Raw genomic sequence first — 18,353 nt, forward strand, 5'->3', positions numbered from 1 at the left:
TTTCCAAAAAAGAGAGAATATAATGGGTATGTTAAATTGGATTTTAAAAAATGCTTTCAATTTAAGGGTTCAGTGTGCAGAGTAATATCGAAATAGTTTATTTTTAATGAATTGCTACTATTGTAGCACTCAGCAGTGGTTGCTGTTGCCCGGAATACAAGTTTAACAGTTACAGTATCTTTTTTCTAGAATGTTTATCGATTATATTTTGTTTTGCTTTATTTAATAATTGATGCATTTTATATAATCTAAACAATATCAAAGGAACAAACTTGGGAATGTTGACATTTATGTATTTTTTTCTAGCTTTAATCAAATATATTCGACCTGTGTTTGTATCTCGATCGGATCAGGATTCCCGCAGAAAAACTGTTGAGGAAATAAGACGGCGTGCTCAGTCTAATGGCAAATGGCCACAGGTATCAATAAAATATCTTAATTTAACTGTATTTCTTGCCTGTAAAGAAATACTATAAATAAGCTATTTTTGTTCAACATGATTGCCATCTCCACTTTAAATCCCAAAAGTGATTAAGACTAATTTCAGTTTGAATTCAGAATTTTCCTTGTCCTATTGAATTAGCATACTCTTACTTCTCTCCTATACTTAACTTGATTTAAAGTGGTAAACCTACCTATAAAAACAGAAAAATGCTGTTTTTAAATAATACTTAGGAATTTTAGTCCATATTTCTATTTCTAAACCTGCAATTTGCCCATGAATGTTTACAAAGGAGGATGTTAAACTGTCTTCTCTAAATGTTGGCAGGCAAAGGAAGTATTATTTTTGTTTATAGTTTTGATTACATACAGATTTATTATTTTATAATAATACATTTGACATAATTGATAATTCATTTGAATGAAATTTTTGATTCATTAGCATTCTAGTTCTTTTGTTTATTAGATATCTGAGAGCTTTGAGAATCGTGATACCCTTTTCTATAGTGGTCGTTCATCTTACTATTTATATGGTACTTACAATGATCGTTATTTCAGTCTAAAAAGGTAAAGGTTCCCCCGCACATGCGTGCTAGTCGTTTCCAACTCTAGGGGCCGGTGCTCATCTCCGTTTCAAAGCCGAAGAGCCAGCGCTTCTCCGAGGACGTCTCCATGGTCATGTGGCTGGCATGATTAGACGCCAAAGGCGCACGGAACGCTGTTACTTTCCCACCATAGTGGTCCCTATTTTTCTACTTGCATTTTTACGTGCTTTCGAACTGCTAGGTTGGCAGAAGCTGGGACGAGTAACAGGCGCTCACTCTGTTATGCGGCACTCGAGATTCGACCCGCCAAACTGCCGACCATCTGATAGACAAGCTCAGCGTCCTAACCCACTGAGCCACCGTGTCCCTAAGTTATTTCAGTCTAGTATATTACAAATAGTGGTGAGAGAGTTTTCAGGTTATGAGATCAATTTTGCATTTTTCCCCTCCTTGCATATGGTAGGACATTTTAGCTTTTTTCTTTTCTTTTCTTGGGCAAATGTGGTACTTTTCCTGCAGTCATTTTTTTTAAATATGCATACACATAGTTGTGAAAGATGAATGATCTTTTTTATTTTAAAACCTGTATTTTTGCACAGATGCCTCCTTGTCTTAGGAATTGTGCTCATGTACTAATGTAGGATTAGCAAAAACGGGGGGGAAAAAAACCCAAAGGCAGATGAGCAAAGAATGTATGTGCCAGGCATATTGAGTTGACCAGGAAGTCTGAGTTACAGTCCTGTCCCTTCATCAGATTCTCTTCATCTTCACTCAGCCTTCTTTTTTCCCCTAGACATTTCACAATACATTGTGGGGCTTGTGCTTGACTTCATCTTCCTTCTCATGTTACTTCTGGCTCTGTATATCATCTCCAACCACATTTTCTTCATTTTGTTGCCTTAAGTGGTTGACAGCCATGACAGTCTTCACAGTAAGCACTCAGAGGAGAGTTACTGAGGAGAAGCACTTTTTTCCACTGTATTTCTGGTTTAAAAGAAAGGTAGAGGAAAGAATCTAGTAGAGACCGTTTTTAAGGGCCTCAGTTAGCATATGTTTATTTTGCTTTTTATTGGAGCCGAAAAGAATGTGAAGTATCCAGTTGGTGTGGTCAGTTATAGGCTTGATTGAAAGGATTTTTTGCTAAATACTTCTTTTTTCTTTTTAGAAAGGAAAGAGGGAGAAAATAGAGCAGAAAACCAAGTATCCAGCATGGTGCTAAACAGAAAAGTCGTTGGTTGACTTTCTAGGCTTATATGCTGAAAGAAAAGACAAGAAATCCATTAAAAGTGTTGAAGGTCTTTAAAATAATAGGAGTTGAATATGACTGTTATATTGGACTCCATGAAAAATAAAGAAATTAGTAGGGTTTTGGAAACAATAGACAATTAGGGTTTAAGGTTAAATTTCTGATCCATAGAAATTTAAATGTAAATTGTCTTATCAGTGAAGTCATATCATCCCAACTAAATGTCTGTTTGTTTGAAGCTAAGAAAGCCATTGACAGGTGGTTCTTACATGGATGCCTTGAATGTGGAACATTATGCTCGGCACAGTATTGTGTTGTAATTACAATTCTGCAGTGAAGGGTACATAAGTCTTATAATTCTCATATATGGTCACTTGATTTTTTCTGTGCTTTTCTGAGTTTGCATTATCGGTGGATCCATTAGTTCAGGCTACTGATTTTTCTCATAAACCAACCTAAATTAATACTCTCTGGTTTGATTAGTCATTTGATTAATCAGAATTATCAGGATTTAGAACATAGGACTTTATCAGTTGAAAGGAAATCTAGAAGTGAAGTTTTGGTTTGCTTAATAGCTTAATTCTCTGTTTTCTTACTATCAAAACCAGGATTCTTTATTTGGGCACTATAATATATTCGCTAACAAAGCCTAGGCATTAACTACATCTGTTTACAGAAGACATATAGCTGGCATGTTCTCCAGTCATAAGCGTATCTGAATGTGACATATGAGTGAGGTCAGTGTGGCAAACTGGTATAGTTCTTTGTCAGCAGTATTTTCAACGGTATTCATTGAGCCCTTGGAAGGAGGGCTGGGGTTGTCTTATCCAGCTTGTGAAATGAACCAGAATTTGCTGATCACTGGAGAGGTATTCCTATACAGGTAATCCTCGAACTTGACATTTCTGCTGTTAAGTGAGACATTTGTTAAGTGAGTTTTGCCCCATTTTACGACCTTTCTTGCCAGAATTGTTAAGTGAATCCCTGCAGTTGTTAAGTTAGTAACCTGGTTGTTAAGTGGATCTGGCTTCCCCATTGACTTTGCTTATCAGAAAGTTACCAAAGGCGATCACATGACCCCGTGACACTGCAACAGTTATAACTATGAACCAGTTGCCAAGCATCTGAATTTTGATCACAAGATCATGGGGATGCTACAAAGGTTGTAACTGAAAAACGGTATTTACCTTTTGTAAAAGAAGTCTGTAATCGCATGTTGTGCTTTTTAATGGCACCACTTTGCTTATGGAATGTACGTAGAGCCTAGTAATAAAATATCCATGACTTTACAAAGGCCTCCCATTTCTGCAATTATAACAATGAACATTTTTGTTTAGTATAATATAAACATAGTTAATATTTGAATGATTTTAGAGCAATTGTGTGTTTCAAAAGGGAAAGGTCTCAGCATTTATTCATTTCTAAGTAAAGTGAGCTTAGAAAATACGACTATTTTTCCCCAAGATCTCCTTACTGATTCATACAATTATGTCTCTTAATCAACTATCTTTTTCTCTGAATTGAATGAACCAGCAATTTAGCATTTTCTTATATAGTGATCATTGTACCCTCTTTTTCTCAATATTCTCCAATTTAATACAGGTAGTCCTCAACTTAAAACCTCAAACGAACCCAAAATTTCATTTTTCCCCCCAGTGCGGTTGTAACTTCGAACAGTCACTAAATGAATTATTGTAAGTTGAGGGCTATCTGTAATATCATTTTTGAGATTGAACAACTAGACCTGAATTAAATATTGAAAAGTAACCATGCATTTTGAAGTTCTAATAATATTTAATATTGTCATTCAGTTATATTTTCAATATACCCAACTTTTTTCATATATAGATCTCTTGCTTAAATTTGGGTCCTTTCTGCAAAATTCAGTGATTTGGGAAGAGAACTTTTTGCAACACTCTTGAATGTTCTGTTCCTTTTCCAGACTATGTCTTTGCAAGGGTGCTTCAGCCATTCCTAGAAGTCAGTTCCCTGAACTGGAAGCAGTTTGAGGAATTCCAAACATGGGCTCTGAGGAGATAGATTAGTGGCTGCTATGCCAGTGTATTTTCTTCTTAAGAAGTAAAGAGCTGTCTTCTTAGATAAGAAGGAATGGGTGTATGGAGAGAAAACATTTCATTGTACTTCCTGCCTTTCAGAGTGCCAAAGATGAGAGTGCTTATATGGACACTAGACCTCATTCCATGAATTCTTTCAGAGATTACTACTTTCCCTTTATAAGTGCCTTGAGTAGCAAATTCAAGACTATAAATTCTGCATTTGAAATATGTTTCCTAAGAGGATGTACCAGATGCCTAGAAAATATTAACCAGACATTTTTATTTTTTTAAGATAATGATATTCCCAGAAGGAACCTGCACTAATCGATCCTGCCTAATTACATTCAAACCTGGTATGTATTTTGTACAACTTTCTTTTAAGGATTTTGGATATTGAAACATGAAATTCAGTATTTGTTATTGCTTAGTTTCACTTCCTACATTACAACAAATATGCCCTTTTCTGTTTCCTTCTTTTGCAGGGTACCTAGAGAGTATTTTTGTAACACTTATACATATGCAAATATTATGCCTTGTAGAATTTAATTGACCAGAAATGCTTGGCCTGTTTAAGAAATTTAAATATTCTGTTATGACTGTTCCTTGGCAAAATACAAAGGCTGTTCTTGATGTACATGCTTTTGTGTTTACTTACCGGTATGACGTTCAAGAAAATATCTTAAAATAACTTGTGAAATATATTTGAATTTGAATTTATAATCCAGGTTCTTGTGATTGTGTATTGTTAATAATTGACTGCATTGCATTAATCTTTCCTAATACTACCAATTTCTGGTCTTTTCCCCAATGGCATGACCTAAAGCTCTCACAGAAAAAGAAAAGTAAAAGTAAAATTTGGAAACTTCTTAATTAAGGAGAAATGTTCGTTTAACAGATTTCATTAACAGTTTCAAGAACCGGATAACATACAGATGAAATTAAAGTTTATTGTAAAAGTCTTAAGTCCTCTTTCATTGGAACTTGGAAAGAGGACTTCAAAGAGTTTTGTATTCCTATAGGTAAATTGATGAACTCTAGGGAAAGGTAAAATAATGAACCAAAATATGAATGTTAATAATACAAATCTAGAAGGGCACTAGCAATCTTTCAAAGGTGATGTTAATTTCTGCATTGGAGAAACTGAAAAACACATAAAACAGTCTTGATTTGTTCACTTGTGATGTCTTTCTGGTTTTCCAGTTTTACTTTGATTTATAATGCATTTTTTCCATCTAATATCTGTTCCATTGAGATCAGTAATAATGTCAGTTATACTCACATAAATATTTAAGCCATAAACATAAAATCTATGTGGAAAACTTATATAAAGCAGATTTCTTTTCCTTTTTTTAAAAAAAAAGTATTGTTGGCAAACAAATATCAAGATATGCAACATATTTCAAATTCAAAAAACATTGAGCATAAAATGGATTATTTCATCCATTCTGGAAGTATTCTTGCATTGCAATGGCCCTAATTTGAATCCAAAATGTTTATTTCAGACTCAAATCAGAATTCTTTAAAACTCAAAACTCTTCTAAAAAGGGCAGAAGCACCTGTTTCATCTTGTAATGTATTTTATTCAAAACATTATGTATATTCCAATGAACAGGCTTGTAATAGAACTTTTGCTCTGTCCATTCTGGAAAATATATATCAACATCAAGGAAAGATGTCTTCAGGGGAAAAAACAAAGTCCAGTTAGTTGCCTTTTGGAGAACAAGAAAGAAAAAAAGCACTTTTGGAACAACCATAACCTGGAGGACTAAAAATCTCCACAGACATATATCAACATCAAGGGATTATATTGGCAGGAGAAATATTGCTGTCAGTAGACAATTGTTTATATTGTCTAGAACACAGGTCTGCAACCCGCGGCTCCGGAGCCACATGTGGCTCTTTCAGCCGTCTCCTGCGGCTCCCAGTCCTCTGCTATGTGCAGTCCAAAAAAAAAAGTGGGACTAAAAAAGTTCAACCAATCAATTCAAATATGCAGGGTACATGCATATCTCGCCTTGGCTCCACTCTTCAGTCAAACCCTGTTCTGCACATGCACGCATGTACGCGCATGCGCACACATTTTTTGCGGCTCCCAGTTTTTCCTTTTGTGAGGCAACCAGTTCCGAGTGGCTCTTTCACTGTTTCAGGTTGCTGACCCCTGGTCTAGAAAATAAACACTGTTAAAGTATTAGTTAACACAGATACTCTATTGCTCATGCAATTCAAAGTCCAGGCATATTCAGGCTTAGAACACAGTGGAATCAGCGGTACTTAAGTAAGATGTAAGTAATTTAATGGTCATTGATTTTAGTGGGTTTTCTTTGGATTTAGATCCATTCAGTTTTCTTTAAGACCATAATAGCTTACAGTGAGAGAGTGTTATAATGAAATGTACCCCATGCATATTGTAGGAGCATTTATCCCTGGAGTACCTGTGCAACCAGTGATCTTACGCTATCCAAACAAGCTGGTATGTATTGTACTGATCTTATATATTAATATCTGAAATAATACTGTGTGTTAGAGGAATTATTGGAAGGTATTAGAGGGATCTTGGAATCCTAGTGGACAGTCACTTAAATATGAGCCAGCAGTGTGCTGCAGCTGCCAAAAAAAGCCAACACAGTGCTAGGATGCATTAACAGAGGGTTAGAACCAAGATCATGTGAAGTATTAATACCACTTTACAATGCCTTGATAAGGCCACACTTGGAATACTGTATCCAGTTTTGGTCACCATGATGTAAAAAAGATGTTGAAACTCTAGAACACGGGTGTCAAACTCAATTTCACTGAGGGACGCATCAGCATTGCAGTTGCCCTCAGGGGGCCGGGTGGGTATGGCCAGGGTGGGCGTGGCCTACTGGGTGGGCGTGGCTAGAGTGCGTATGGCCTACTGGGTGGGCATGGCCAGCTCTACATCGTTCGCATCAAGGGTGCCTATGGGGGCCTGAGCAGGAGTGGGACAGATCTGAGGGTCTCTGGCAGAAGGAGGGTCTCTGGGCCAGGGGCAAGGCAGAGGGGGCCGTTCCCTCACTGTTTCCAGGATGGCTTCGTGGGACACATGAAACCACTTTGCGGGCCGGATCCGGCCCCCGGGCCTTGTGTTTGACATGTCTGCTCTAGAAAGTGTACAGAGAAGAGGAACAAAGATGACTAGGGGACTGGAGGCTAAAACATAAGGAATGGTTGCTGGAATTGGGTATGTCTAGTTAAATGAAAAGAAGGACTAGGGGTGACATGATAGCAGTATTCCAATATCTCGGGTTGCCACAAAGAAGAGGGAGTCAAGCCTGAAGGCAGGACAAGAAGCAACGGATGGAAACTAATCAAGGAGAGAAGCAACCTAGAACTAAGGAGAAACTTCCTGACAGAACAATTAACCAGTGGAACAACCTGCCTCCAGAAGCGGTGAATGCTGCAACACTGGAAGTTTTTAAGAAGAGACTGGACAGCCATTTGTCTGAATGGGTATAGGGTTTCCTGCCTGAGCAGGGGGTTGGACTAGATGACCTCCAAGGTCCCTTCCAACTTAGTATTATTGTTGTTGTTGTTGTTGTTCCTTGAAAAGTAAGGGACCAATACTTTGACTAGATAAGTGTTGAATTTTTTTAAAATGTTCTATTGCAAGACAAATACTCAACAGTACATCATGAACTGGCTTAATTCTTCAGTGTGAGAGAGCAAATAAGGCAGACATGTCAAACACAAGGCCCGGGGGCCAGATCCGGCCCGCGAAGTGGTTTCATGCGGCCCGCAAAGCCATCCTGGAAACAGTGAGGGAATGGCCCCCACTGCCTTGGCCCTGGCCCAGAGACCCTCCTTCTGCCAGAGACCCCCCAGATCTGTCCAACTCCTGCCCAGGCCCCCATAGGCACCCTTGATGCGAACGATGTAGAGCTGGCCATGCCCACCCAGTAGGCCAAACGCACTCTAGCCACGCCCACCCAGTAGGCCACGCCCACCCAGGCCATGCCCACCTGGCCCCCTGAGGGCAACTGCAATGCTGATGCGGCCCTCAATGAAATTGAGTTTGACACCCCTGAAATAAGGCATTTTACAAAGTTAATAATATTTTTGGCCATTAATCGATTTCAGTTATAGTTATATAACTACATAATTATAATTCAGTTATAATTATGCCATTAAAAACAATCTGCCTGCAAAGTTTGAAAATAGTAACTATAAATTTAAAAAATAGTGATGCAAAATTAAAAATTATTGGAAAAATAATTAAGCTAACATCTTTTAGACATTATCAGCTTAATTATAATTAAGATTTAAATGATACTTATATAATAGTAACATAAAATAGCACTTGCTAATAGCAAAACCTGTAGTACTATAGGTTGAGAACACCAGTGTGGGTATAAGTTAACAATTAGATCTCAGTTAATTTTGCATTTGGCTGCACAAGGTTTAGCTGTATTATTTAAGAAAATTATATTCATGGACTTATAGCTGCTTATATAGCCAAGCAGCCTAGAAGATGATGGAAAAGAAGAGGAATTTGAATATCTTTATAAAATAAGTAATGTCAATCAGTGTTTTTCAACTTTGATAACTCAAAGATATTTAGATTTCTACTCATGGATAGGCAGTTCTGGGATTTGAAGTACAGACATCTGAAAGTTGCTAAGGTTGAGAAATATTACTGTAAACAGAGCAAGTGAAGTGCTTTCAACTTGCCCAGTATTACAAAAGCACAATCATTCTGAAAAAATTGTTGTAAGACAGCTAAAGGGAACACTGCAACAAGCCAGAGTTAAATCCCTTCTAAGACTGGGACTTTTGTAAAAAAAAAAGTGAAACAAAATATTAGCTTTTATCTGTGATGGGCAATCAGAAGTCCTGTTCATACCAGTTTAGCACTTTTTCTAAGCAATAGTCAGTCTTAGGGAAGCCACATTGGGTAGCGGATAACATTTATTGTGATGGCTAAAGAGAATTGTTTTGGTGTAAGTACAGCTGATATTTTAATCTAAATTAAGGGATGTTCACTTCATATTCCAAGAATAGCAGTCAAGCATAGAGCAAGAAAAATTAAAAATGGGATTGTAATTTGGGCAGAATTTCTTCACACTTTTTTAACCCGAGTAGAAAAAAAAGGGGTGGATGTTTCCAGTGGTAATCAGAATTGTAGAGGGGTACAGTGCCTTTGAACAGAACTAGGCAAGGTGTCTTCTTCCATAACTGCTTGGCTGACTCTTCAGTTTCTTATTGAGCACTATATTTCATTTTTGCTGTTGACGTCTACTTTTCATTCACATCCCTCAATTTCCTTCTTAATTTTTCCTCCTCCTCTGATCCTCTGCTAGCCCATTCAACATTTTTCCTTGTGGATGATTACATAGTATTAAAAAAGTGTCTTTGAAATATTCATTCCAGCCTGGGAAGAAGGCCCCAATAAGAACATAGGAGCGGTGATGGAATTAGCCTATATTATGCTAGCACCATATACCAGTGCTGCCAGTCTTCCACACTGGAAAGAGATACCTCAGATTAAAATAGCCCATGACTGCAGAATTAATCCAGTCAGGACAATTTTCTGTTAGATAATATGCTGACATGCCGTTACTGCCTGTGGCATTTTCTGTGGGTCTCCCATTTGACGGGTCCTGGACTTGGGCCCCACATTTTTTGGAGTAGATATCCATTGTAATGTTTCATTATTTTATCTACCTTAAAGTCTTATTTCTGAGAGTATAGATTAAATTTTTACTTCCACTACAGTAATAGAAATGTTACTCATGGAAGACATAAAATTATCATGTGAAGTTTAACTCCTGGCTTTATATTTATAATTACAAAAAATAAATCATTTTCAAAATCTTTAAACTGAATGACACATACTGTGATTAATGTATCATATATATCTACTGTTAAAAAGAAGCCTGTTAATATGTTGAGAGTCGGGCAATAAGAAACTGTATACCTATATTTAAAACAATTATTTTGTTTATAGGATACAATTACATGGACATGGCAAGGTCCAGGAGCGTAAGTCAGTGACATACTATTTGAATTATTTATTACTCTAAGATTTAGTGTGACATTAACCCTCTAAATTACTTTTTGCTCAGATGTAAATGGCAGTGACTTAATATTTTTAAAATAAAAACTAACAATTGGGACCCAAACTGATCTGATTATTCTGTTAATATTGTTTGAGGCGTGTTCTCTGTGAAATAACTTTTAAAACAAATAGAATGCATTGTTAATACCTGTAGGATTGTATATGAAATGAAAAATGCAATTTGCTTTAACCACAGAGAAAGTATCGCAACTTGAAAATCTCATCTCAGTTTCCTGAACTGTCTATCTTTCATTGAAATATTTCAAATATCCCAACCATAGGAAAAATGGGACCTTGGAACTGCTCCCTCATTCCTTATTCTAATATTACAATGGGGGAGGGGGTGATATTCACTGCTGACTGCTGTTTGCTACACAGTTTTCATTAGAATTGGCTATGGTAATATTTTAATAAGGGTCACTAATGCTGTTTGAGACTGGAAGTTGAAAATACAAAGGTACTACATGAGCTTTGTACATCTGTGTTTGAAAGGCTCTCCTTAAAATGTGTATAGCAGAGATAGCAATATTAGTATGCATCCAGCTGAAATAATTAATTTCTCCTTAAAAGCAGGTTCATGGTACAAAGATTGAGGAAGTTTGGAGAGATGTTTTTATCTGTAATGGGAGAATTTTTAAAGATTTAAATTGATTTTTTTTAATTTGGAACTAAAATGAAAGCACAATATTAGAATGGAATGCAGGGAAATAGACAAGATTGCCTAACTCAGATATCAGAATACTTTTCCGCAAAGCTGCAGTAGCAGTCTATTCTAGTCATAATAAATTATTGGTAGTAATTTTCTCTCCAGCAACAGAACAGAGCCCAACATGGCTTTTCATGTGCTAAACCATGTAGTTTAGAAAACAGTTTCTCTAACATGCCACCTCATGAGATGCCTGTAACCCAGGGGTAGGCAACCTTGGCTCTTTTATGACTCAAGGACTTCAACTCCCAGAATTCCTGAGCCACCATGGCTCAGCTTGGAAACCTCTCTCTTTCCCCTCAGCATGGCTGGCTCAGGAATTCTGGGAGTTGAAGTCCACGAGTCATAAAAGAGCCAAGGCTGCCTACGCCTGATCAGTTGCATTAGGTGCGTGACAGTGCCTGTTGATGTATTTGCTAGGGTAGAAAGAAAGTAACCCAATAATGAGTCACAAAATGTACCAATCATGAGACATAAAGAACCCATAGATTTGAAAGGTCGTGAATTTTGTTTCAAGAATAGACAAAACAAAAACAGTGGAACACTAGTTGTTTCAAGATCAAAAAATGTTAGTGTTAACAACAAAACCGATCATAGTATATGAATTTATGAAATGACAAGATGTTTTCTTCTTCTTAAGGTTAACGATTTTGTGGCTTACCTTATGTCAGTTTCATAATTTTGTGGAAATAGAGGTAAGTATAATAACACAAGTGTATTTAATCTGCACTTTACTGCATAGATATTGGAAGAGAGAAATAAAAAACACACAACTTCCTTGCAGTAGAGTGCATTTATGTGCAGCACAGCATCATAATGTTTATGACTTTTTTGTATAATAAGTATTTTTACTCAACATCAGAGGAGTAATAAAATCAGTTTCATCAGATATGAAACTGATCTATGGATGGGGTAAGGAACTGAAGAGTTTTGTTGGTAGGGATGAATTCCTACTTAATAAAGTTAACATTACTGTAGCTAAGCCAAAGCTTTACATTTAACATTTGGCTTTCTTCTATCAGATTTTTCTGAGACATGTGACTTCTTCAATATCCAATAGAGTTATTTTCAAGGAATATTTCTTTTCATGAAAATGAAGCAAATATTTTTTCTGTCAAAATATGCAGCAACACACTTCTAAATACTAATTGTTCATACCTGTTCAGGATGTAATTTTGTTAATATTAAGATAGAACAAAGTGAAACATCATGGTCATATATGTTATAAATTAACATACTTCCCATGCTAATGGAATCTAAACCATATTCTTGGTAAAATGGTGCATTTATAACTAACATTGTCTATCTGCAGATAACTTTTTAATGTCATTTTTGTCATTACACGCTTAACTAATGGAATTTTAATTATTCATTTATCCCTGAATTGTTTACAATTCTTAACACCAAAATATAAAAGTAATAAATTTTGTTTGACTTTCTTTTACTCCAATTTCATGATATGAATTAATGATTCTCAGAAAGAACAGTTGCTTTTGATTTTTTCTCAAAGAAATATTCCTTATGTTCTGCTTTATTAATTATTTTATCATGGTAGAGTCCCTACAATATGGAAATATTTTTTGCAAAACTGTGTTTTTTTCTTTAGACTATAGCTTTTAAAATAGTTAATTATTCTGTATTAAATATTTTCAGTTCTGCACTAAATTCATAACAAATTTTATTGTAATTTGAAGCAAATTAGTAATTTATAGACTTTCTGTGTAGCTATTTCTTAGCATATGTGACAATTTAGACTGATAGTAAAGTAGTGGAGATATTCTTCTGTGTCTCCAATGTATTTGCAAACATTCACTGGGGTTAGTTCAGATGTCTATTATATTTTGAATCTGAGATAATAAGGGGGAAAAAACCACTATTCTAATTTTTAAAAAATATTGCTAAGGAAATTATTTTGCATCACTTGAATTTCATCTCTACATTTTGGATAGATATTGGAAAGGCAATGGAAGCAATCACTTAGCTAATTCTGATAAGTAAACTATTTGGAGGAGGACAAGATGTTTAAAGGCCAGCAAATGTTTGATAACTTACATAATGTTTCTGGCTGACAAGAGAAGGCTGCTGGGGAAATGAGTTTTGTAAGAGCTTCTTTTGAAAAATCCTTTCTAAAGTAATATTTTGAGACCTTTGTCAAAGAAGTCCTCTTAAATACTACTACTCAGCTAATTTCCCATCTTTGTTTATAAACAAGATCTTAGAATGAGTAGTGAAAGTGGTGGCTTTCTTGATTGTGATGATTTTGGATGAAGTTTATCATTTGAAAGCTTTCCAATCTAAGTTCAGCTTAAGCAATAACAAAGTAATATTCTGAAATGTTTAACTGATATTGGATTTGAGTCATTATTGTATGATATCTCTGGCCTTTATTGCTAACTTTTGTAAGAAGAAATGGGGAAAAAACATCCTTTAAATCACATTACTCTTGGCTTATGGAATTGCACAGGCTTCGGTATTGTTCCCTGCACTTTTTAATATGAAATAAGGAGAAGAAATCCAGAGATTTTTCTTCCAAGTCCCATTAGTGAGTGCCAAGAAAATTCTGAAAGTTTTGAAATACTGTTTGGAAATGGACAAATGAATTGAGACTTAATCCCAAAAAAGTGGAGGCTTTATTGATCAATTTATAAACTCATTTTAAATTGGATTCTGCCTATTCTGGATGAATTTGTTCTGCCTGTAGTGCAAGCGATTCACATCTAAACAGTGTTCTTAGATGCTGTATTGATCTGGAAGGATCAGACAGCTATTATATTCAGAGTGACGTTGTCCAGTTCTGCATAGCTACATTTCTTGAGAGGAAAATATCAAGCCAAAGTGATCCTTGTCTTAATTACAATATTCACCTCGGGGTTGCCTTTGAAAAGTGATCAGCAATTTTAGCTTCTATAAAATTTGGCAGGCAGAAGTTTCTTTTACAAACTATGTTTGAATCAACCGTTATTAAGAATTGAGCCTAAATTACCTTGGGCCAAAATACCGGTTGCTGTTCGTCTATTGCCACAAGCCTGGCCATCATTTACATGTTTCTTAGAGTTCCTGTTGTATGTTTCCTAGTGTATGTCTCATAAAAGGGAGTTAAATTGATGAGTACATGAGAGAAGTTATTTTCTGTAGCAGTATCCAACTATGGATTTCCAGAGTGATATCAACTTTTACTGGCTTAAGATATGCAGAAACAAATTAGTTTGTCAGGGATTTGATACATGATAATATTGAGGGTGGAGGTTCATTCGTGTCGGCGTTCTTCTTATAAGGACTTTGTGTGGTCAGTGGGTCTTGTCATGTCAGGTGAAAGTCACATCAGGTGAGGGTCTCATAGTGGGTCAGGTTTGGGTCATGTCCGGTGAGGGTCATTGGGAGGTGAAATGCTGGTTGGAGAAGTTGCATGGGTTGTTGGAGGGTTGAAAGCCCCTAAATTTTGCTGAAAATGTTACCTATTCTGGTAACAAAATGTTCGGAAACCAACCCACAAGCTCAGAGAATGAACCTCCACACTCATCCTACACCCAACTTACAGATATTTACCACTATCGCAAACATGATAACATTATTTTGGCTTGCTTTTAGGGAATGCTTTTGGTTTTTGATTTTTATTGCAATGTTTTATTTTTTTGTGTACCTTAAAAGTGGTGTTCTGTACCCAGAGGCAGGAAAGAAAGTCATTTCACATCTGAGTGCTCTTTTAAATAAAAGGGGTTTTCCCAGTTTAAAGGCTTGAATGATGGGGAAAGTAGAATAACTGTAGTGACAGGAAATCTTAGTACAAAGATAGAGACATAATTTGAGCAAAAATGGTCATTTGTTTTCTGAAGGGTTACATTTGTTCTTAGAACATGCTAATGGAGGAAATGAAAACCAAATACTTGTCATTCTGGTTTCTTTTCAATGAGAGCTATTCAGGCTTCAGGTTGTTAGGTTTTTTTAAATGCTTGTTCTCATCACATTTCTTCATCTTCAAAACACAATTATTATGTGTTTGTGCAATGTGATAATGACTTTGCATTAAAATCTATTTTCCTGTGTATAGTTCCTACCTGTGTACGTACCATCTGAAGAGGAAAAGAAAAACCCATCTTTATATGCAAACAATGTGAGACGTTTAATGGCAGAGTGAGTAAACTAAGGTTTCAAATAGCACAATGACTGCATAGTTTCAAATAGTAGCAACATTTTTACTTATGTATGAAATACTGTAAGAAAAATATTTTTTCTGTGCCTTGATGTCAGAAGATAGAGAAAATATTAGGAGTAGGAAATAATTACTGCTGTGTTTCAAACAAACAAAAACAAATTGGGAATATTGTAGAGGCAACCAAGGACCTAACTAAATATTTGCATGCTTGTAACAGAGAGAGAGATCGGAAATATGGGTAATTATGCTATATTAATAAAATTAAGTGGTTGTGAAAAACTGCAGATAAGATTTTATTTCCCCCATAGTGTCAGACTTCTTGTTGTTAAGGTCCTCTGTCTCATTGACAGTTTATATTTCATGTAAAAATCAGGTTCAGACTAGAAGGTGAGAAGAAGGCTAATAAAGTCCTATAAAAAGAGGTGCTCCTCAAGCACATATCTAGGAGTAAAATATTTTTATAGTGCTAATTCAGAAACATTTTACTAATACATTAAGAGCAAAACTGTCTAAATGTTGCACAGTAGTTCTTTTTAAATAACTGAAGTGTCAGAATCTTTGGTCCCTACCGAAGAGAATATATTTTAATAGTCAAGCATGAGATTATTTTTTTTAGAGATGAAAATTAGCACTGCAAAAGTTTCTATTCAAGAGAAGATAGAAACTGTACATCATGAGTCATGGTGGTGCAGTGGTTAGAATGCAGTATTGCAGGCTGACTCTGCCCACAGCCAGGAGTTTGATCGTGACCCACTCAAGGTTGCCTCAGCCTTCCATTCTTCTGAGATTGGTAAAATGAGGACCCAGATAGTTGGGGACAATATGCTGACATTGTAAATTGCTCAGAGAGTGCTATAATCACTATGGAGTAGTATATAAATCTTAAGTGCTATTGCTATCATGCATGGCTGAAAAAGAGTTCCATGGATTACAGCTACTTTATAAAATTGCTATTCTGTATTTAAAACCCATTTTAAACCTTTTAAACCCATATTGTCAGTTGTAGCAAGACCTGTGCCTTCTAGAACCCGAGAATATTTTACTGTCAAATCTTGCTTGCAGTGGATTTAGTTTCAATCTGTTAATCCTTATCCATCTGATTATAGTTTCCAAGTACTGTCTGAGAATAGATACATCACCCAAGTGTTTGATAAATATAGAAATGAGTGTTGTCACATGCTTCAGGACGCTTAACTGCTAACTACCTTTGTGGGTAAACTAATATACTTTAAGAAGTCACCAAGATCTTGCAATGGGAAAATGGTTTTACAGTACTCGTTGCATGGATTTGCTGAGATCAGAAAACCAAGCTGCCAAATCCTGACTCAGATGTTAAATTTAATAGTCCCACTATGAATCCTGTGGAAATTTACACTATGCAAGGTGCTGAGGCAGCATTCTGAGTAACCACTTCTTGGATCTCATTGGACAAAAAAGACTGAAATTACAAAATAACCAAATATGGCAACCTACTGTGCTTCAGTTATAAATTAAGATGCAATCTGGAGATTGCAAGAAATGAAAATGTTAAATAGAATTGGGTTGTAGTCTCTTCAATGCAAATCCAACATAGTATCCTCAATTCATTACCGCTGCTTCAATTCTTAGCCTCCACTTCTAATATCCAAAAGGTTTGTAAAATAAGAAAACTTCTCTCACCAGTACCGCCATGCCATGCCATGATTGAACTTTTCAACTGTGCATCAAATAGATGCTTTATGAAATTGTGTGTGTGTATGTTTATATATGTATACATGTACATATTTTTTATCTATTTAAGGGCTTTAGGAATTTCAGTAACAGACTATACTTTTGAAGATTGCCAGCTGGCTTTGGCTGAAGGACAACTCCATCTCCCATCAAATACCTGTCTCTTAGAATTTGCAAAACTTGTAAGAAATCTTGGGTAAGTAAATTATCAATACATAATAAAGCACATTTTTAACAAAAAAAAAACCTTTTGTAATACTTTTCAGAATTGTGTGGCAAACTGATTATAAAATGCATGCCACTGCTTTTCTGAGCTCTTTTGATTCAGATACAAATGAAAGACCACTTATTTTCTTCATGCTCTTAGATGCAAAAAAAGTGTGATTTAAAATGTGATTTTTTTTAAAAAAATGGCAGATTTAGTATATCATAGAGATTTTATATAGCTGTATACACATCACTTACTATAACCTAAGAATTTATGCTTGTTGGAATAAAATTATTTTCTCTACTAAAAGTATTTAATTTTTTTTACAAAATAAGAATTCTGTTGAAATACACTTTAATTTTTTTATAGCTAAAGTTTTTATATACAATATATACAATTCAGGATACAGAATTTGTAAGGCACTTCCATTGAGAACAAAAATATGTAGGGGAGTATTGCAGGAAGAAAAGATAGACAGTATAAAGATCTCAGCCTTGATCTAGTATTTTGTAAAAGAGAACATAAATTGCTCAGTTGAAAATAAATTTTAACTGAAATCAGGGGTTTTTTTCCTAAACAATTTCAATTGAAACTGAGTTTTCATTTTTATGGGTTTTTAGGCTAGTATAAAGAATAGAGAGGAATCCTCTCTTTTTTTGCTTAAACAATTATTTTCAAAAAGTAATAATTTGTTTTCCTTACCATTTTAAGGTTAAAGCCAGAAAAACTTGAAAAGGAATTTGATGCATACTCAGACAGAGCTAGGAAATTGAAAAACAAAAAAGTCACTCTCAAGGAATTTGCAGAGTATTTGGAAATCCAAGTTTCAGATATGTTAGGAAACATCTTTGCACTTTTTGAAGAGGTAAGTATTCATTATGACCAGAAATGCAATGCCCCAAAGTTATCGTATGGTACAAAATGTTACTGTGAGTAAAATCAACTTGTGTCCATGTGCCGAAAGAATGGGAATGGGTGGTATCACACAAATTGCTGGAGGAGGAAATAGCTTTGCTTTGCCTCAGCACATAAAAACAATTTGTCACCCTTGATCATTTTATCCACATCCTGGAAGCCATGCCAATTTTCAGCTGATACAACAATCAGTTTATTAATAGAGAATAAGTTTATTGTTACGAACAGCAGTTAGAAATAGCAGTAGCAATAGCACCCAGACTTATATACCACTTCACAGTGCTTTACAGCTCTCT

The 18,353-nt window shown here is 35.6% G+C and overlaps 1 protein-coding gene across 1 annotated transcript in view; it reads left to right on the forward strand.

Moving 5' to 3' along the window:
- The window catches only part of LPCAT1 (lysophosphatidylcholine acyltransferase 1), a gene marked incomplete at both ends in the record, with an annotated part of 46,658 nt that overhangs the window by 19,088 nt on the left and 9,217 nt on the right, over positions 1–18,353 (forward strand). Inside the window, 8 exons of the mRNA XM_081322154.1 lie at positions 307–419; positions 4,582–4,642; positions 6,701–6,759; positions 10,255–10,289; positions 11,712–11,766; positions 15,120–15,202; positions 17,005–17,130; positions 17,854–18,007. Coding sequence (XP_081178280.1) covers positions 307–419; positions 4,582–4,642; positions 6,701–6,759; positions 10,255–10,289; positions 11,712–11,766; positions 15,120–15,202; positions 17,005–17,130; positions 17,854–18,007 — 686 coding nt within the window. The remainder of the gene's footprint in view (positions 1–306; positions 420–4,581; positions 4,643–6,700; positions 6,760–10,254; positions 10,290–11,711; positions 11,767–15,119; positions 15,203–17,004; positions 17,131–17,853; positions 18,008–18,353) is intronic.

This window comes from Vipera berus (assembly GCF_964194415.1).
Source record: "Vipera berus genome assembly, chromosome: 3".
Lineage (NCBI taxonomy): Eukaryota > Metazoa > Chordata > Lepidosauria > Squamata > Viperidae > Vipera > Vipera berus.